The following is a 22254-nucleotide window of genomic DNA, read 5'->3' on the forward strand; positions in this document are numbered from 1 at the left end:
CTGGAAGCCTTTAAAAAATAGTCATGTCAGGAAGTCAGAAGACATTTTTACTGCTTCGTGAGCGATGTGCAATACAAAATTCACAGGAAACATGGGCATATGTTCAGTGTGTGAAGCACGTGGTTCAGAGTCCCAGCCCCACAGTGAAAGTACTGTTTGGCCTCAGGCATGCTATTTCCCTCCTATGAGTCTCAATTTCTCATGAAGATACAAGCATATGCAAGCCTGCCCTGCCTGCCTCCTGGGGTTGTTGGGAAGAACAAACGTTCTTTGGAAACTGGAAATCACCCTGGGAATGTTATCATCACTACTATCATCACCTGTTTAATTTTTAAAGCTATAGATTGCTTTCTAATAATGCTGTCCACATATCAGCTTACTCAGTGTAGTGCCTAACTTCTGTACCTTTTCTAGCCTTGAGATATTCTTTTCCTCATTATTTATTTAGATAAAAATAAGACATCCCAAGAATTCCTCAACAACTAAACACATTGAAGGAGCATCAATAAAAAGGAGAGCCCAAGTTCTTAAATGGGCCAGTCATCACTCTACTGCCCTTTATTTCTTTTACACGGTATACATATGAAACAGTATTTATTTTTAGCATTTTTATGTGTTTTGTTTTTAGCTAAGAGCACAAATCTGCAGTCGAGAGAAAAGTATTCTAGGCTTTGCTCTGTCACTATCTTCTGTGACCTAACAGACTTGTAGAGAAAGTACTTGGAGAAGAATAAAGAGATGTATGACTATAATGACTAGTAAATGTTAGTCCACTATAGGAAAAAAATTATAATTATAAAAACCTTAAATTAACAAGAATAATATATGTAGGTGCTACTACTTAAAAATGTGATTTCCATTTTTAGTTATTTATAACCTTCTAGTTATCTCTTCCTTCCACCCTTGATGCTAAAGTGCAGAAAAGATGTGAAAAATTTATATATCAATCATTTTTCTAATCTGAGCTGTATTATGTTGGAAATGTATTCAGTATTTTCTGAAGCACTAAAACCATCTGCTTTAATATAGAAAATATATAAAGTGCTGGAATGTTATTTTAAGGTAGGAAAATTGGGAGTGAGATGTGTCCAGTTTTTTAGTTAAAATCTTATTAATCCAAAGTTTATTTTCATTTTCAGGGGTTTTATTTGTATCTGCTTTTTTATTTGTTCAATGATATTAGAGGAATATATTTGTTATTATTCATATGACTGACTAGTTGATTGCTTCATATAATGTTTTATCTGTTTGAAGAACTAAAACAGTCTTTTGTTTTTCACACTGTAGTGTCTTCATATACTCCATTAGCAGTAAACCAGAGCCAGGGATATATTTTTAAAAGAACTATAATTCCCATACCATTTTCATTTTCTCCAAGTAAAACAGGGCTGTGTCTGTTTGAATTCCACCCCATGAAGGAACATTCCCGTCACACCAGAGTCCTCTTGCAAAGCATGGTTTGTTGCCGTCATTGTTGTTGTTGTTACAGACTTGAAAATTCGATTTAACAAAATACAGAGCTAAAATTATCCATTCTTAGAGGTTCGCCTACGTCGGTCTCAGCTCAGCTAACGCTGTAATTAAAACTCGTCACGCTCATGACCCAGAATGATCAAGTCCCTGACTTTCACACTTCTTTACCTTGTGCGACTAAAATGCAGAGAAATGTAAACACACACTGGAGTGTTCTGGGGTATAGACTAAAGCCACCTGTCTCAATATGAAAATGTATTTAGAAGTTAAACTTGTACACGATGTTCTACAATTTATTTTATTTTAATGCCACAAGGCTTTCTATTTATCTCCATGAAGGAAACAGGATGCAGGAAGATGTGGTGTATTTATTCGCTGTATTCTCTGGGACTCTTGTACTTCCTGATACTCTTGATATTCTCCTGTATTTCCAGGCGAAGGACACCAATCAGATGGGAGCTCAGGGAGCAGGCAGGATAGTAGGAGAAGGTATTGGGAGCACGCTCACTTGTGGCCTTGTAGGTTATTGAAAGATGTACATGTTTCCTCTAAGACTGGAATACTTGGAAGGTTTTAAACAAAAGCATGGCATGGGCAGACTTACATTCTAGAAGGATAACACTGGCTCCTGGGCTGAGAAGAAATTATGAGTAGTCCAAAGGAGAAGCAGAGAGATCCAGTGAGAAGGCCTTTGAAGTCACCCGTATAAGAGATGATGATGACTTGGACCAAGTTTTCAGGAGTAGAGATGGCTAGGTGAATCTATAATAATAAAAGCATAATATGCTAATTAAACCGGATGTCCTTCTGGATGTCCTTCCGTCCTTCTGGGAGAAGCCAGAGCTGCAAGGGAAGCCTGGGTCCCGGTGCCTGCCAGCGGCTGGAAGGAAGCCCAGGTCCTGGGTGCTAGAGGGAAGCCAGTGCTGGCAGCCGGGAGAAGGAAGGCCTACTCTTGCATATATTTCGTGCATTGGGCCTCTAGTATATTATAAAAGATCCAGAAATATTACTCAGCAATAGAAACATTACAAGATTATATACTGATATATGCAACATGGATATATCTTGGAGACATCATGCTAAGTGAAAAACTGCCAGAGGCCGAAGATTGAAGATGATATTGTTCCATTTATTTACAATTCTAGAAAAGGCAAAGCAAGTGACACAAAATAGATCAGAAGTTTCCTGGGATCAGTGGTGGGGAAGTGGGATAACCACCCAGAGAATGAGGGAACTTTGGGGAATGATGGAAATGTTCTAAAACTTGATTGCTTATGAAAATGTACATTTAAAATGAGAATTTTTACTCTATGTAAATTAAACTTTAACAAAGATATAAATTAAAAAATATGTGCATAGAATAAAATTCACTGACAGAAGTAGTGTATAAGAGAAAGAGATATGGCAAAAGCAATGCAATGTTTCCAATCTCAGCTACTGGTAGAAAGTCATCATTATGTGATATGCAGCCATGAGCTATTCTATGGTGATAGGAGGTTTGGGGGAGGATTCAGCCTTGTATGTGTCAACTGTCAGCTCCTAATTACACATCCAATAGGAGATACCAATCGGGTAATTGAACATAAAGAATCTGATTGAAAGAGGTCTAGACTGCAGATATACTTTTAAGACTTCTCAGTGAACATATACTATTATTGAAATCTAGGAAACTCAAAGCTGACAACATTCTCCATCGATGACTATTGATTATGAAGAGAAGTGGGGCACTAGAGTATTTTTCCAATTCCTCTATCACTTATCATTTCTATTGTAATGTCTTACTTCCCAACTAAACTGTAGGAAAATGGCTGGCTACCCATCTAGCTAAAAAGATACCCATTAGCAATGACTCTTGATCAAGTGCGCCTCCTTAAGGTCATTCAGCCCAAGAAAAGAAAAGAAAAAATAAATAGTGTTACCATCTTGAAGCCTCATTTTATTTTGAGAAAATACACCTTAAGGCCATAAATACTTACTAAGTGAAACAAAAGCTGTACTTGTCCTATCAAAATAAATTAACAAAAAAATCTTGCTGATTATTAGAAGCAATGTGAACCCCTGGCCCCTTTACCCACCATATGATAGAGTGGAACGGGATTCGAAACTCCTTCGCTTTGCTGTCTCTGCTTACCTGGCTTTGACTGTGGGTATCCAGTGGCTCATTGGTCCCTTTCTTGGATCTACCTCTTCACTTTGCTTGGCCAGTAACAGCCAGTCCATTCCCTGCCCAATAACACATAGGTCTTGACTCATCTTCATATGGTGGCTGACACCGCTGGCCTTGCAGAAGGTGCCTTATATTTTAGTGAACAGCTGCTCTCACCTGCTGCTAAGATGTTTCTCTTGCAAGCTTGTTTTGTACTCTTGCTAAATGGTTCTAACTTTAACAAGGCACTTTCGAATTTATGCTAGTTAAATTGGAAGGCGTTGTCTTCTCTCAGCACTCCAGGAAATGTATGGTGGAACTTACGATGTCTTATTTTTTATTAACCCATGACTACTAGTTTCATAGTGTTTGAGTTTATAAGGTTCAGATCCTTTCCTTTTACTATAAATTCCATGACTGGTTTTCTGAAAGTATCTCTTTTCCCTAGTATTATTAATCATGATGTTATGATGCTGGCACTAAAAACCACTTTGTACACTTATATTCAGGAATCCATATTTCTGTATGTTGATAAGTATATTCATAAAATACAAACATATGTATGTATGTTTGTGTGTATTTTCTTTTTAAATCAACTGACAATATTCACCTTTTGTTAAAATTTGACCTTGCTTAAACAAGACCTCTATGCTTCTTCTCATTCTGCAGAGTACTTAGCACTTTCTCCTAACATCCCCTTACTCTCTGGTAGATATTTCCTAAGGTTGTCAGAGTTAGTACATATTGTAACTTCCCCAGTGGGTTAACATGGGTTTTAAATTGTTCCATGTAAGACTAACACCTGATCAATACTCAGGTCTGAAACGTGGGTTTTGACTGGCTGTGTTTAATATACATTTGTGCTGCTTCATTGCTTCTCAATAGCACATCATGTCAGACATGATAAGTACTATAATCACATCTGTTTCAAGCTTGTTATATATTATGCTCTTAACGAAAATCATGCTTTTAATTTGTATAGATGGGATTAGTCTTTGTTAAAATTACTCACTTTTGAAAAACAAACTAACACAGAGGAGTACTCATTTTAAGTATTGTAAAAGCTTCTTTCTTCATCAGATATGTTGTTTCTCCATGGCGATGAATCTTTAATTCATTGTCATCTTTTAATTATTCTCCAGATGATATTTACTCTTAGTTATTATTGTTTATCCTCAGATATGCAGTTGCTTTAAATTTGGAAAGCCATGGACAGTGAATAGAAACAGTTATATTAAAAAACAAGAGACTTCCAAAAGCAAATCAAGCTGTTACTAATGCTAAGAAATATTTTGACCAAAAATAATGAAGAATGTCCATGATATTTTAAATGACATCCTTAGTTTCAAAGTATTAATCTTTTTAATGCACATAATTATACAGGGCTTATGTAAATAATTTACCACCCATCACTGAAAGCTTAAAGAATTGGTTGAGGCCCAGCTGGTGGGGCTCAGTGGTTGAGTTTCAACCCATGAACCAAGATGTCATAGTTTGATTCCAGGTCAGGGCACATGCCCAGATTGCAGGCTCAATTCCCAGTAGGAGTTATGCAGGAGGCAGCAGATCAGTGATTCTTCCTTATCATTAAAGTTTCTATCCCTCTCTCCCTCTCCCTTCCTCCCTCTAAAATCAATAAAAACATTTTTAAATGGTTAAGGGTGGTAGAAAGAGGGCATTGGTGAAAGAAATGTTCAGTTCTATTACAGAGAGTGAATATATCTTTCCAGTGCAGGATTAAAGACCAAACTATCATCTTTCATTGAATAATTTTACACACACACACACACACACACACACACACACACACACAAAGGACATAATGTGACAACATTCAAAGCACACAATTTTTTAAAAATGTATACCATTTTAATTACACTAACCCAAATTATTAGGATAAAAGCTGTAATCATGGGTAGCCTATACAATTTAATCTTGGTGTGAAATATTACCTCTAGATTTATGACTAGCAGACTTCATAGTTTAGGAAACACTTTGTCCTTCAGCATCTAATTTTTAAAAATTAAATGACAATTCATTTAAAGTCAAGTCAATGAACTAAGTTATAGATCTTTAAACTACTTCAAATAAGGCATATTATACTCCTGAGGAGAAAGGGGGATAGACATTTTTGTCACAATTAATAGGTGTTTGATTTTTCTTTCTAATGAATAATTAGATTTTTTTAAAAAAGAAGTAAGGAATTTAAATGTTTTACATATATTTGGTCTTATCACACAAAACTGTTTGATGACATGTTGGTAGTACTTCAAAATGTAATTTAAATCTGATTCCCAATCAAGACTAATGATATTCATTTACAAAAAAAAGATATTTTAGAACATATATAACTAATCCAGCAAATATTGAACAGCTACTATATGTGAGTCACTGTATTAGAAAATAGAGATACATCAGTGAAAATACAGTTCAAGATGCTTGTGCTCTAGTGGAGAATATAGAAAACTTAATAAGCAATTATGATAGTGGGAAAAGAGCCAGGGTGTAGGCTTGGTGTGGAGGGATACTACCTGGTAAATGGCCCACCTAATCTAATCGAGACGGCTCTACTGTGAGTTTCTGATAACTGGCATAAGCATCATCTAGGACAGTGATGGGCAACCTTTTGAGCTTGGTATGTCAAACTTCGCCAAAAAACTGAGCATAACTCGGATAGTGTGTCACTTTGAGGAAAAAACATTATTTCGCAAATGTTTCATCCTCAGGAGCAGCAAATGTTTCATCCTTGGCATGCGGTCGCCTTAGCGGCCGCGTGTCATCAAAAATGGCTACAAGTGTCAGTGCTGACACGTGTGTCATAGGTTCGCCATCACTGATCTAGGATATTGTTAGAAATGCCACATCTCAGTTCCAGCATCACCCATCCTGAATAGGGATCTTCATGCTAGTGAGATCCCCAGGTTATCTGAATGTTCATTAAAGTTTGAGTCAAGCCAGGTGGTAGGGAAAAATACTCATAGAAAGTGGACTCCAAAAGTGGCAAAGTGGTTAATGTATGGAGAAGAAAGGTAAAATGTGTTGGAAACAGGGAGATGATTATCCTCTAAACCAGATCTACAGCTTAGGCTGTTGGTTGGACAGAGAAGGTGTGGGGGAGAAAGGAGATGACCTCAGTTGGGGGCATGTTGTGTTTGATGTGCTTTGAGACATGTTTCAAAGGTGGATGCTCAAGTAGAAGATGGACAGATGAGTCTGGAGATCAATCTCTGCTAGGGTTATTGGTTGGAAATCAGTAGTATATGATAGTAACTAAAGTCAGGTGAGGGAAAGCTTACTCAAGGAAAATATGTGAGATCAAATATTTTTAAAAGTCTGTAAGGATAGGCCTTTGAAACACCAACATATAAAGAGACGTCAACAAATAAGACTACAGAAAGCAACCAGAGAGGAAAGAGGAAGCAAGAAGATAGAAGCCAGGGGCTAAGATCCCTTCTGAAGGAAGGGATCAATAATAATGTTGTCTTAATTTAGGTTCTCCTAAAAGAGCACAAGAAAAGGATTTGGGCGCAGGTAATTTATTGGGGAATAATTCTAAGAAGCAGAATTCTCCGTGAAGCAGAATGGGGAGCACAAAGAGTAAGACTTGGGTAAAGCCAATGAAGTATATTTGATTGAGTTGTTCTCCAACATAGACAAGTGGACTTGGTCCCACTGATGCCCTCGAGGAAAGATGCAGAATCCACCTGAAGGAGGGGAGGCTATGACATAAATCTGGAGACTCCAATTTCTCATTGATTGAATGTTACTCTGGGTAGTATTACCTACATTTCCCCCATTCTCAAACTTCCATGCAACTCTACCTTAAGCTGAGCAAGTTTTCTAAATTTCTCAGAAAGTTCTCAGGCAGAAACCCTGAGATGGACTATCCAGCATAGGTATAGTTGAAGTTAGAGGTGGCTACCTGGCAATGACAGGGGTTTACATGGGGCATCAGCAGGGTCAGCTACTAGTGTCCATTGCTGTTCATACCAAATAAGAGTATCTTTACAAAGCATGTAATTATCATGGTAATCATTGGGAAACCATTTAAATGTAAGAGTATTAGTGGAGTAGAAGGAATGGAAGCTATGAATCTGTGTTTAAAGTTCTAAGAGGAATAGACAGTGAGATAATGAGTATAGACCACTTTTTTAAGAAATTGGTTGAGAAAGGGAAGGAAAAAAAATTGGGTGGTAGATTTAGGGTTGCTTATGCTCAATTGAGATCCTTTTTTTTTTTTTTTTTTTTTTTTGAAGACAGGAATATCAGGTAATGAATAAGAGCACAAACTGAATCCAGATGGCCTAGGTTCAAATCCTCACTTCAACTCTGATTAGCTGTGTGACTTTACACAAGTTATTTAAATCCTCTGTGCCTCAGCTTCATCATCTGTAAAGTGAATATAATGATACAATCTTATAAGGTTGTTGTGAGGATTAAATGAGCAAACATGAATAAACTGTTTAGTTGAGTGCCTGGAAAATAGTTTGTAATATCTAAGAATTACTTATTATTATTGTTGTTGTTATTCTTTGAAATGAAAGGCAAGTATATTTGAAAGCTATTTGGCTAGAACCAATACGTACAGAGAAAGATGAAGTTGTAAGATAGATACTATAGCACACAGGGTAATGTTCCTGAGGAGGGCTAATCTTTTAACATAGTTGAAAGATTAACTTCAAATGAGAGGAAAGACACTTTTTTCATAGTTATAAGAGCAAGAAGAAAAAACAGGTATCTTTCTAAATGAGTTAATAGATGTTCTTGTTGGAAAGCTTCTACTTCTTTTTAAAATTTTAGGTAAGGTCATCATCTGTGAGTGAAAGAAATTGTTGGGGTGTTAAATAAGAGTGTTTAAAGGAACCTCCATACTGTTTTCCATAGTGGCTGTACCATTCTACATTCCTGCCAGCAGTGAATGAGGCTTCTATTTTCTCCACAACCTCTCCAGCACTTGTCATTACCTGTCTTGTTGATAATAGTCATTCTAACATGTATGAGGTAGTGTCTTGAAACCTACCTATTATGATCCTATTAACCAATGTCACTCCAATAAATTTAATTTTAAAAAAGAGTGTTTAGATAGCACATTATGTTTTAAATGATCCTATTGACAAATGAGAGTGTGATTAGGTTACCACAGTGTGTCAATCTGTAAATCTGTAATTAACAATCACAATAACTTTCATATGCACACACACTTGGAAAAAATGCAGTAATAAAAATCAAAGCCATTTAGAGCAGTAAAACACTCTAAAGGATTTTAAAATACTCAAGCACAGATTTAAACTCTATTATAATGATAATGAATGTTTCAATTTCTAGAAATCATCTATATTCTTGACTTTTATTCTAAAACTAGAGGCCTGGTGCATGAATTCGTGCATGGGTGGGGTCCCTCGGCCTGGCTGGCAATTGGAGCCCAGAGGGGCTGTCTCACCCAGTCCCAATCGGGGCCGATCAGGGCCGGCTGGCCGGGGGGAGGGACCATGGGAGGTTGGCCGGCACGGGAGGTTGGCTGTGGGAGCACACTGACTACCAGGGGGCAGCTCCTGCATTGAGTGTTTGCCCCCTGGTGGTCAGAGCGTGTCATAGCGACAGGTCGACCAATCGTTTGGTTTTATATATACATAGATTACTAAACTAACTTTCTAAGAGTGTTTTATAGGAATAATTTATTTACTTGGTAATTAAGCATTTTCTTCTAATTCTTAAATACACTGACCTGTCATTATTTTTGTTTTTTCAATTACTTGCTTAGTTAAGTCTTAAACAGAGCTACCCTGACTTTTGGAAAACGTTTTGGAATCTGGTCATTTTCAAGGCAAGCTAAATAATAAAAAGAAGGAAGTAGTCCAGTCTTCGGTTACCTGGGAGCAATCACTGTCATCTCCAAAATCTTGGCTGCTCTCTGCCAAGGAGGCTCATTGGTGGCAATGACCTATAATCATTATTTCTAGAATCATTTGGAGTCTCCCTATATAAAAACTTTAAAAAGTGATGCAATGACAATTATTGTTGCCATCTCAAGTTACACAGAGACATCCCACAGGTTAAGTGTTTGCTGTCAGCATGGGCTACGTTGTAAAAAATCTCCTGAGATTCCAGAAAGCACATTGTTGTACAGTAATTCCATGCATTCTGAGAGACAGACTTCAGTAAAAAGTTAACTACTTCTGTGAAATGTTTTATAGATTTGAAGACTAGAGTTAGAATCATAAACTAAGAGCTCCAGCTGACTTAACTTACTAATTTTTATTATTATGTCATTTGTTCTTGTAATAAAATTAAGAGTATAACTTGTGATTCCTATCTTCTAGTCATCTTCAGTGTATACAATGATATTTGGGTATCAAAAGACTATTCTGTTAGTTCTGAGGAGGATTACTACCTCATTTCCAAATTCACTGGGCAATGTCCAATACCGCTTTACTTAGGGCATATTCCTTTTGAGCATTCCTCTCTCAATACTTTGTCCTTCTTCGGGTTGTGCTAATCATTTTTATTGGGTTCTGCTTGCATATCTTGCTGGCAAATGTCAGTTCCCTTACCTTGATCAATCTCCATGACTCTACTGCTTTTAAAATGTAGGTTCTACTTTTTGTCTTTTCTCTCCTTGTTTGACCCCTTTTTCCTTAGTGACCCCTGAGTCATCAACTATGTGTATTTTCTGTCCTGAGTATCTGACCCATAGGTATGCATGAGGATGGGCCGTGGGCATCTTAACCTTAACTTATCAAAACTGAATTTCTTTTCTTTCCTTACTCTCACTCAGAGTGTTTCCTTATGTCCTAAGATAGCACAGTAGTTGGCATATCGAAGTGGTTCTGATATTTTAGTGAATTGAGAGTCTGTTAAAACACAAACTGCTTAGAGTTTGCAATTCTAATTCAGTAGGACCAAGTGGAGAATACAAATGTGCCTTTCTAATGTCCCAGGTGGTACTGTTATTTGACAACTGCCCCCTTTTGAACCATTAGCACACAGCAATCAATTAACATTTGTTAGATCAATAATTCCCATGTCAGTGAATGGTTAAAATGCATAGTATAGGCTCAGAAATCAAACTTGGCTCAGTATGAATAAATGACAAGAAATACCTATAGAAATTTTGTTCTGAAGGAACAAGGTAGATCGTTTGGCCTAACACCCTTTCGCTGAAGATTAGGACACTGAAGCCTAAAGGGATGCAATGAATTTTGTAAGGAAAAGAACTGGATTTCAACCAACGCCGACTTGCCTTAAAAATAAAATAAGTTTCACATGTGATATTTGTATGCAGCTAATCAAGGATTCGTTTTCCAATTCCAGAGACAGACATGGAGCAGCTAATTTTTCCTCTAGATGACTAGGCCTTCGAACATAGATGCAGATTTCCTCCAAATGAATACCTCATGGTTAAATGTTAACACTGCCTCTTACACCCCTAAGATGCGAACAAAGAATTGAGAAATCTAGAGCTCTGTGTTCTAAGGTTGAAAATTCTCACTACTCCAAGCAGTGTTTGGGCAGGAAGCTTGTTGAGAAGGGTAAGCAGAGACTGCTGGACACCGGCTGGTAGTGAATTCTTTATTTGGCCAGAACGGAAAGGACTTTCATCACTGTAGTCAGTGTCCAAGCTGTAGTGGTCCTATTGTCTGACGCTGTTTTATTTTCCCAAGTCCGGGTGTTTGACAGGACACATCAGATGCCAGACTTGCTCATAGGAGGCTTTTGTTTAAAAGCAAAGGGACCACACAGCAGAGAAAGAGACACAAATAAGCATCAGAAGCCAACGCCTTTCTCAGAGTGAGCTCCCCGTGGGTGAGCACCTGGGGTGAGCTGTCTCTGGTTTCTTCCATCAGGATCTGTGCAGGGAGCCTTGGTTTGGGGAGCGCTCACCCACGAAGCTCCCATAGCTTTTGATCTAGTTGAGCCAGACTAGTTAAACTGTTATCAGGGAAATTGGTTGTCCTCTTCCCCACTGGGTGCTGAGTGTGGGGTCCTTATGATATCTTGAGGAAAAGAATTTTCTGAGACTTGCATGGGAGGATGAGTGGTTTTTATTTGTGGAATGACACCCCTGGGTTTCCAAAGTCCCATTCCAGTCATAGAAGTGTAGCTGGGGGTTGAGTAAAGTTAAAAGCAAAGCCAGTGTCCAGAGTTTCCATTCCATGTTGCAGCCGGGTCCAGGTCAGCATCAGGCTAGTTACAGTCCATTAGTTCAGTGTGTGGGGGGTCAACATGATCATGGGTCATGTAGGTCAGTGTCAAGAAGAGGAGTAATAGAGCCCCACAAGGCAGGAGTCAAGTGTTACACTCCACGAATTCCAATGTGTGACAGATTAAATATCCCAAATTTCATGCCCTGCCATGGCCACGCCCATTCTGGCCAATGACCTGTTCGCAGGTGTGACTGACAAGCAAATACCTTCCCAATGCCACCCCAACTCCACTGGGCATGTGTCTGTTCTCCTCCTTCTACAGTTCCTTGCCCCAGCGATCTGCAGGGAATAGACCAGTGGCTCCCTGGGAAGAGTAAAGCTTTAGCTTCCTGGCAAAATTACCCAAATGATATGTCTATAATATTTGGCCTTCCCTTTGCTCTTTTCCTGGTATTAATAACTAGGTTAATTACAATGGTATCAAAATCAAGTAAGTTAATTGTAAGTCATTAATGCAGAAGTTAACCATGGGGGTCTCCAGTGGCATTTTAGACCTGAAAAGTCCATCACATATTCCACTGCCCCCTTTTTGTCTAAGAGTAAAAACTAGGCACAGAAATGTCTCCATAAATAAAGATAGAGCATTTCCAGAACAGTTGCAAATCAGCTTCACCCTCCAGAGCGGTCCGTAGAGAAGGCCATGGGAGTTGCTTTCCTATGGACCAGCTGGTGAGGGCCCCGCAGACCGAATCCAGGTTTCCAGAAGTGAGCTAGCGTACAGAGGTTAGGCAGGAATATGGATTGTGAGCTCTTTGGGAAATATTAACCCTGTACTTCTCGGGTACATACTAGAAGCCATTTATAAACAATGGCTGTGACAGCATCGGTGCCTAAAATTCAAAATGCTTAAATCGTAATCTAGTTGCTTCATATATATATATATATTCATTTGTGGGCTTCAATACTTCAAGGGGATAATCTGGTGACCAAATAAAGGAATTCTCATGACAAAATTGTATTTCATTAGACGATACTAATCTCTCAAAGGGAACATTCAAATAATATGAACTTTATATGTAAGGGAAGTATGTGGGAAAATTGAAGGAATTCAATTGCTGTTATTCATTAGCTGTGTCTGTTATCAATTGCAATTATAATCACAGTAAGTGCAGACAAGGAGGCAGAAGACCCAGATTTTCTAGACTGAACTCTGTTATATGGTAGATCTGAGAAAAAACTTTCCATGATAATACATCAAATGTGTTTTGTTTAAGGGAAGAATCATATTCCAGTATCTTTATCTGGTTTTATTACTTACTATTTTATTTTTATTATCAATTTTATTTCTGTACAATGAAACTAATTTTGAGAGCTTTAACTCTTTTTTTTCCAAGTATGGCATCATAACTACCTGTTTTTGAAATATTAAAGGCATTTTTCAAATGTAAAAGTGATGAGTCATCTGGGGTCCTTTTAAGATGTAGATGCTGATTTCATAGATCTGGGGTAAAGCCTGAAATCCCCTTCTAATAAGCTCCCAGGTAACATTGGTGCTACCATGTCCTGTTTAACTAGCAGGGATGTTAAAAAAAAATGGTGACTCTGTGTGTGTATGTGAGCATGTGTGTACAAGAGCCTGTACATCAAAGGAATCATCTCAGAGTTAAGCCTGAAAATCTGCATTCCCAAAGAACAACAACCCCACCCAAATACCCAAGTTGAAGAACTTCTTGGTTAAATGAACTTAACTGTCTGAGTTAACTTCCTGCTATGAAATTAGGTGGATCTAGTCTCACCCTCATGTTCTCCTGGGTCCTAAATTGAAGCGGAACACATTCTCTTACTTTGCAAGGCATCTGTTTCTTGACTTGCGAACAGCTGCCAAGCTCTCTGCCTAGATGTTCGAAATTGAATTAGGTCTGCTCTTTCCCTGTAAGGTCTAAGATAAAACTTTTGTATTGTCCAAAGTTACCAGATTCTTTCTCCAAATTAAGACCCAAAGAGCAACTTCATACTTCTTTTGGAACTCAGCTAAAAATGAAATTAAAAAAAAAAAAAAAGAATGTGTGTGTGTGTGTGTGTGTGTGTGTGTGTGTGTGTGTGTGTGTGTTTGTATAAAAATTTTATTTTTACCCCATCACTGGCTTTTCCGGGGCTACAACCTTAAACTCACTCTGAAATCCTTTCGTGCCTTCTCGCCATAACATCTCAGGTTATTACAGGAAAGATTTACCTAAATAAATACCTTCTACAATATGTGACACAGAATAGTGACATTAAAACCTAGTACATGAGTTCCTTGCCCTTAAAAAATTACTTCTTTTTGTTATTGTTATTCAGGTGTTATTGAATATGGCAAAGTAACATAATGATTTCTCATTCAGCCGAACAATGGTTTTTCATCTTCTTTTTTCCTTTCCTTACAGTATAAGCAAGTGGAACAATACATGTCATTCCATAAGTTGCCAGCTGATATGCGTCAGAAGATTCATGATTACTATGAACACAGATACCAAGGCAAGATCTTTGATGAGGAAAATATTCTCAATGAACTCAACGATCCTCTGAGAGAGGTAAGGTTTCTAGTCCTGGACCTCCTTGGTGTGTGGTCATTGTCTGCTTTCTCTGTTGATGGGAAATCCAGAGGTCCATGCTATCACATTGCTCAAAAGAAATATTAGAATTAAATGATAAGACATCATTTTTTGCCCTTATTCTTTATTATTTTTTCCCATACACGTTTTTCATTGCTAAAAAAACATACTGGAAATTGCCCAGGTGGCATGGCTCAGTGGTTGAACATCAACCTATGAACCAGGAGGTCATGGTTTGATTCCTGGTCAGGGTACATGCCCAGGTTTCGGGCTCAATCCCCAATGTGGGGCATGCAGGAGGCAGCCGATTAATGATTGTCTCTCTTCATTGTTTCTATATCTCTCTTCCTCTTCCTTCCTCTCTGAAATCAATAAAAATATATTTAAAGTAAATACTGGAAATTGTTTTAATTATGATTCTCAGAACTGTTTATTTCTGTATCCCCAGTTATGAAAATTCCTTCATGTGTCCTGGTTGTCCACATCTTCCCAATCTTCCACCCTCTTATATCATTATTACATACTGTTTCTTTATCTTTCTGATTTCCACTCTTTTTCCATGTTTATTTTTCCTGTTCATCCCCTAGATTCACTCACAGACTCACCTCACCTGATGCAAGTAATTTCTTATAACCTCATTACAACACTTCTTTGCTTTGCATCTTCTTTTCATCCTTCCCCAGAAATCTCCCCTCTGCCTACTAGAATGTTCAGGTCACCCCTGGATGAAAGAATATTCTCTTTAATGTTCATATTTCTTACAATGCTTTGTTCTATTTTCTTTCTTTTACTACCAACCTTATTAAAAGATTCCCAATATAATCCTTGCATTGTGATTTGATCACATCTTTACCAAAACTGTTCCTTTGAAAGTTATCAATGAACTGTTAATCAAGGCCTTTGCTTTTGAGCCCTTGTTGGTAACATTTAAACTATTAACAAAATACACATCTGAGTTGTGTGTGTGTTTTTTTGGGGGGAGGGGCAACTTAAAGCACTGAATCATTACTGAGCCATTGACTTGACATTCTGCCTTTCTGAATGTACTCTCTTCTATTTATTTGACCTCACATTTCCATTCTGTAAATATGAGCTCCAAGTTCTTGCCATAAACTCCAGTTTCTTAAAAGCTACATAATATCACCCAGCCTCATACGTATGATAAGCTATTTCATAAAGTAATGTAATCGTTCAATGCCGAGACAATTATCTTTTGAAATCTCTATAAATGTTTTAGTCATTGTCTCACGTTCATGTGGAATATAAAACTTTGGTCCTTTCTTTGAATTTTTTCCCGCTCTTCACATTCAATCAATCACCAAATGCTATCAATTAACTGCGGTAAACATCTTATGCGCAGACCCTTGTCTCCTTTCCCAATACCATCACCCTAACTGTGTTCCTCTCAGAGGGAGTAGCTGCACCATAGCTAGTTGCCTTCATCCTTTAGTCTGTTTTCTCTACCACTGAAAATTTCACCAATGCCAGATTAATCTTCCTTTATGGTTACAAGCTGGTCATTTCTCTGCTCTGAAACTTTGTCTTTCCATTCCAAATCAAATCACATAAAGCCCCTTAAGCTCCCATCCTAGCCCTTCTGTGCAGGATATCTGCTATGCTAATGATTAGCTTGTATTCCCAATAAAGTCCTCAATCAAATAGAAATATGTAAATCTTTTTGCATTGGGAAACAAAACTCAATTCTTTTTATATTTAAAAAAAAAGTAAGATATCATTTGTTTGTTTTTAAATCTCTTTACATGCTTAGCTTTCTCTCTTGGTTGGATTTCAGAATTTGTATTAAATCCAAATCCCCTTCACTGAGGGACAGAATCTTAGGACATTGGAAGCAGGTTGGGTTCTCTGAGGCCTGGAGAGATTCCAAGGAGGGTGGGTCAGGCCATAGCAGGGAGATACAGGTAATCCTAGAGACAGTATCAGGGATGAAGACAGATCAAAACACAGGAGGCTACAATAAAACTAAGGATTTATTTTAAATGAGCAGGGACAAGTAAGGATTCCAGAATCAAATGTTATGGAGGAAATACAGAAAGACGATAGAAAAAGTGAGCATAACATAAACCCTAAGAACTTGAATGCTTAAATGCAAAGCATTCCTCTGTGCTACAAATTCTCAATGTAATATAAAATCAGGATAACAAGAAAATGTTCCTAATCATGTGTTTTACTAACTACCTGCTCTTGCCATGCTTTCATTTATTCTGATCTTCAGTAGGAAATATTCCACTTTCATTTTCCCTCATAATGCCATCCACAGGCATAATTCCCATTTCCTCATTTCCTGCAACTGTTCCATCATTAAGTGGTGATGCATTGTTTTCCTTGTATTTTCAAATGTCATAGTTCAGGATCTCAGCATCTTTTACTTCAACTGCTGAAGTGCACTCTCAACTTTTCTCCCTGCCTTTCATCTCAGCGGAAAAAAATGTAAGGCTACTATAGACTGATATAAAACTCAAGTTTAACGATGTTACTCTGTTCTTAGAACCTAATCATGACCTTCTATCCACTGCAAGAAAAGTCCAACTTCTGGACATGGCACATAAAGTGCTCCATGGCATGACTCCATCTTCATTTCTTTACATTCTTGCTTCATCAGCTGAGAATTATTAATAATTTGGGGGAGGGGTAGAGGGGAATGCTATTGATTGCCCCTTTGTTTTGCTTCATGCTACTCTCTCTATCTTCAATCCCTTCTGCTCAGCTTACCTTCTTCTTTTCATTAAACACTCTTGCAGGGCACAACATTCTTCCTAAATTCTCCCTGACCACTCCTCTGTCATTACCCTTATCTGTCAGTTTGTCTCTTTTCAAACTATGAGCTCCTACTTTTTATTTATGTTTTTTAATCCTCACCCAAGGACATGCTTTCCTTGATTTTAGGGAGAGAGAGGAATGGAGGGGGAGAGAGAGTGAGAAAGAGAAACATCAATGTGAGAGAGAAACATTGATCGGTTGCCTCCCCTATGCACCTCAAGCTGGGATCAAACCTGCAACCTGGTTATGTGGCCTCCCCAGGAATCGAACCCATGATCTTAGGTGCATGGGATGACCATACTGAGCCACACTGGCTAGGGCAAAACTATAAGCTTCTTGAGTGCAGAGACCATATCTTAATATCTTTGTCTCTCTAGTGACCACTATATACTAGGAACTCATTAAATATGTACTGAGTGAATGATCTTTAATAGAATTAAGAATGAAAAACAGGGTGAGAATCAAGGCTACTTAATAAAATAGAGATCCTAGAAGTGGAAGCATGAAATGCTCACACACTTAACACCTTAAAAAGGTGAAAACAGTGTTCTCCAATTGTTTATTTGCTCCTCAGTCTTTGCTTTTCTGGCATTGGACTCACACAAAAGCCTAAATTTAATGTTATACTGAATTAAGAATTTATTAGTAAGGAAGCAGGATGAGCAAGATAGGAAAGTAGGGAAAGGCATCCACAGAGACATAGAAGTCATTATTCAAGTACACCTTGAATCTAAACAAGCCAGACATGTTTTCTGAAGAAAAGTTCAATAAGAACAATGGGGAATATATCTTGCTCCCTATTACATTGGAGTGCTATGTACCAGCTACTAGTATATTCAACTCATAGTGACAGATCATGAGACATATTTGGAAAATAGTGAAACACATTATTCCACCTTCCAAAAGCTGCATTCCAATTGGCAGATGAGGCACAAACTTATGCAAAGGTGTATCTTGGTCACTGTTGTGCCTCTCGTGTCAGAAGGTACCTGGCACATAGAAGACATTGAATGATTGATACAACAAATGTCAGATTAGTGAAACTAGGACACTCAGGGAGAGTTGGATTCTTTGATATATGTCCTGTGACAGAAGGTAGAAATATATGATGTGCTTGGTATACACATACACACACCATGTACAATTGCTGATCATGTCCGTACAATTTTGAGTCAACAACCATCATATTTGTAATAAGACTTTTAACTTAAAATGCTTTATTTTCTGGAAGTCTCATTTTTATGAAAGTATTTCACATAATTTCAGATCCTAATGCATACTTAAGAGCAGTGATTTTTGCTAATACAGCCTGGATACTCAGGAATGTATAAAAGTGAAGGTAAAGTCCTACCTTCAGACTCTCCAAAACTTACACAAAAAAAGCCTATTGCTTAAAAATAGAGAAGCTAAAATGCAATGCTTAGGAATATGAATGTCATTCTATATTTATAATCAATTAAGTTCACATTATGTTTTATACCCAAGACTTTATTTTCAATGTTTTTGAAGACTTTTAAGTATGAAAAAATTTTGAGTGTATAAAATGGCAGAAAGAATTATGAATGTGTGTGACTTTATAAAGCCTTGCAAAAGTCTTGTATCATGCATTTGCAAATGAATTCAGTTAGTAGATATCTCAAAAGCACTGCTTTATTGAAAGCATTCTCCTATTTCCATTTCTGTGGCACAAACTAGATGCTTTACCTTATTCTTACATTGGAGACAAATTGCTGAAATGCCCTCAACCTGGCTCATTTGTAATGCTCAAATCTCAACACAAATGTCACCTCCTTATAGAGGCCTTCCCTGAGAAGGTCATCTAAACTAGTTCCCCGCATCATTCTCATCACATCAGCCTTTTTCTTGTGTACACATCGCTCTACTGTCTTGCAGCCCCTCTATCATTATTTCTTAATTGTTCATTCTGTTATATGGACTCTGGATCCCAGAAAGCAGGACTTTTTCTTAACTGCCACCATAATCCCAGTCCCTAGATAGATAGTACTTTGTTTAATAAATACGTGCTGAATAAATAAACAAAGGCAAATTAAATAAGGATCTCACACTTGGCAAATCATCTCAAAGAACCATTGACTGTTAGAGCTTGGAAAGAGCAAATACGGTGCTGGATGGCTAAGAAAGTGACACCCACAGCTATGCAGTGCTGTGCATAAAACTGTCTCGGTATCACTTCAGATTATGCTGTGGGCAGTGTTGTTTCTGACATCTAACAAACAGATGCTGGCATCTGTAGAGTCCTCTGTGATTTTGTTTGATGTAGGCACCGTAGGCCAGAAGGTCCTATTTTGCATGTGGTCATTTGTATTTTCTTTTGAACTTCCTCTAGTTTTATGCATTAGGGATTTATTGCAGAGTTAGCGTGGGGCGTGAGGGCTACTTCAGTAGAGCACCATTGTAGGAGGTGTGTAAATACTCTGTCCAATCTTTATAACCCAATAGAAAATGATTTTTTTTCTTATATTGCTATGCCCGTCTGACTAGAATATTGTCAGTGGCTCATAAAACAAATGTTCCTGGTTTCACCATCCATACCTGAGTGTGAGCCACCTGATGGTGGTGAGGATTCTGAGCAGCAGGTACATTTGTGTGTTGATCTTGGGGCTAGAGTATGCGACCAACCGGCACACCTGCTCCAGGAGGATCGGCAACATTCCACAAGGTGACTGTGATGTCATCTTTTTAAAAAAAATGACCCTCATTCCACTGTGCACTAAAATACATGGGCCAGAAAGTAGAAGAATAACTCTAATTTTCTGAGAAAAATTCTTAAGATAGTACCAGAAACTTGGCATTTTAAATTATAGCTCTCAGTTTGTGATGTATTATCTAGAATCTGGAATCTTCACTGTCGAGTTGCTCTGTGTCTGTGCTAGTCAGAATTCAGAGTCTGCAAAACTGGACTCCAGGGCCATCTAGAAGGATGGGCTGATACTGAATTGGATTACCTGACCTGGCTCTCCCTGGAGAGCCCTCCCCCTTCTCCTCCATCCATTTATAATATACTCCTCTTTTCCCCTGGCTGCGCAGAAGTAGTCAAAGGTTTATGTTTTGAATGGCTTAAATCCCTTTTGTGATATTCTCAGTGCCATCAATAGCTATACATATACTTTCAGTTATATAATAAATAATGAATGGAACCTACCAGGGAGGGGCTGAGAGCATGGCCCTGAGTCCACAACTTACTCTATATACGACTTTGGACTATTTCATAACTTACATGCATCTCATTTACCTCTTCTGCAAATGTGAATGATGATGATAACTCTCATAGCATTGTTATAAAGATTAGATGAGCAAAAATATATAAAAATTAGAAGAGTGCTTGGCACAAAGTGAATACAGGTAAATGTAGTTCTTGGTTTTGCTATGATTCCATGAAGAACAGGGTACAGCCCGAGTCCGCATGGCCGCTACACCCTGCTGAGAGACAGAGATCTAAATGAGCATCCATAACCGTGTTGTCAGTGCTGTGCTAGGGTTCCTCAGAGGGTGTCAGGCCCACCCAGGAGGGACACCAAGTCTAGCCTCGTCCTGGCTCATTTCTGCTGGAATTTATTCAAACAATATGCTTCTAAGCTCTTCCTTCATTTCAGCAGCCGGCTTTTAGGAGGCAATGTCTTAGTGTTAAAACTTGGCATTGAGTCCTAGCCAGCTTGGCTCAGTAGGTAGATAGAGCATCAGCCTGCGGACTGAAGGGTCCTGGGTTCGATTCTGGTCAAGGGTATATACCTGGATTGTGGGCTTGATCCCCAGTAGGGGGTGTGCAGGAGGCAGCTGATCAATGATTCTCTCTCATCATTGATGTTTCTAGCTCTCTCTCCCTCTCCCTTCCTCTCTGAAGTCAATAAAAATATATTTTAAAAAAACAATTTGGCATTGAAACGTTAGGCTAATGGGACTATGAACGCTTTAATGAAAGCAGGCAGGACAGTTAAAACTAAAAACCAATTGGACCAATTCAGTGAACTCCACAGGGCTGCTTATGGGAACCTGTTGGGATTTGTACAAAGTAAAAGTCTATTTTTAACACGATCAGATTTACACTGATTCGAGTAGAGCAAAACGGCAAACTTAACAGCGGAGAGAGAGGTTAATGCCCTCCTGAGCCTGTCTCCAAAGTTCAGAACTGATCTATTTTTAAACAATGAGTGTGAAGAGCCAGGGACTGAAAATAGGTTCCGATCATGTGTCCCGGGAGAATATAGGGCGTCAGTATATTTCATTCTCACAGAGCATGAATCGGGCTGAGAGTATAATACTGTCCTTCTGACCTTTACTTCTCCCAATAGACTGTCAGGGAAGACAGCATAATTTGCATGCGTATTTATTTAGTGCAATTCTAAATCATTTTTAAAAGTACATATTGATATTTTTAAATACTTTCTAAAAATTTGTATAGTTAAAATGAACTAAAACAGGTTAGAGTCATAGTGCTGTAAAGCTATACAGAGATATTATAAATTAGCAGCTACTCATACAGCAAAGTAACAAGAGGCTAGAAAAGCTATGTAAGTAGATTGGTCATTTCGTGGTCACATGACCGAGCAAAGAAATTAGGTCTTCATCTCTCTTCTGGCCAGAGCTTTTCTCCTGCATCCCTAGTTTCTAGAAAACAAATAGATTTATTAATGTGTGCAGGACATCAATCCGGGTGCGATGGGAAGGTAAATAATAAAATGTCATTTCCAGTCTCAAAATTCTTACTATATGCTTGTGGAGACAAGATATAAAGACATTAAAAAAATATGAAGCAAAGTTAAAATGCATTACTAAAAATAGAAGACATGTAGGAAGTCGCCTATGACTCATTACCAGAGAAATGCAGGTACTATATACTAAATTTCAAAATAGATTGAAGAGCCCTGAGCGGTGTGGCTCAGTTGGTTGGATGTTGTTCAGTGCACCAAAGTGTTGCCAGTTCAATTCCAGCTCAGGGCACATGCCCAAGTTGCGGGCTCGATCCCTGGTAGGGGGCATGCAGGAAGCAGTTGATCAATGTTTCACTCTCACATCAATGTTTCTCTCTCTCTCCCTCTTCCTTCCTATCTTTCTAAAAATCAACAAAAAATATTATAAAAAATAGATTAAAGACTTAAAA

The 22254-nt window shown here is 38.1% G+C and overlaps 1 protein-coding gene across 1 annotated transcript in view; it reads left to right on the forward strand.

Annotated features, from left to right (window-relative positions):
* The window catches only part of HCN1 (hyperpolarization activated cyclic nucleotide gated potassium channel 1), a 313423-nt gene that overhangs the window by 248125 nt on the left and 43044 nt on the right, over window positions 1-22254 (forward strand). Inside the window, exon 5 of the mRNA XM_079800292.1 lies at window positions 14190-14336. Within this exon, the coding sequence (XP_079656418.1) occupies window positions 14190-14336 (147 nt within the window). The remainder of the gene's footprint in view (window positions 1-14189; window positions 14337-22254) is intronic.

Source organism: Cnephaeus nilssonii (assembly GCF_951640355.1).
Source record: "Cnephaeus nilssonii genome assembly, chromosome: 2".
Classification (NCBI taxonomy): Eukaryota; Metazoa; Chordata; class Mammalia; order Chiroptera; family Vespertilionidae; genus Cnephaeus; species Cnephaeus nilssonii.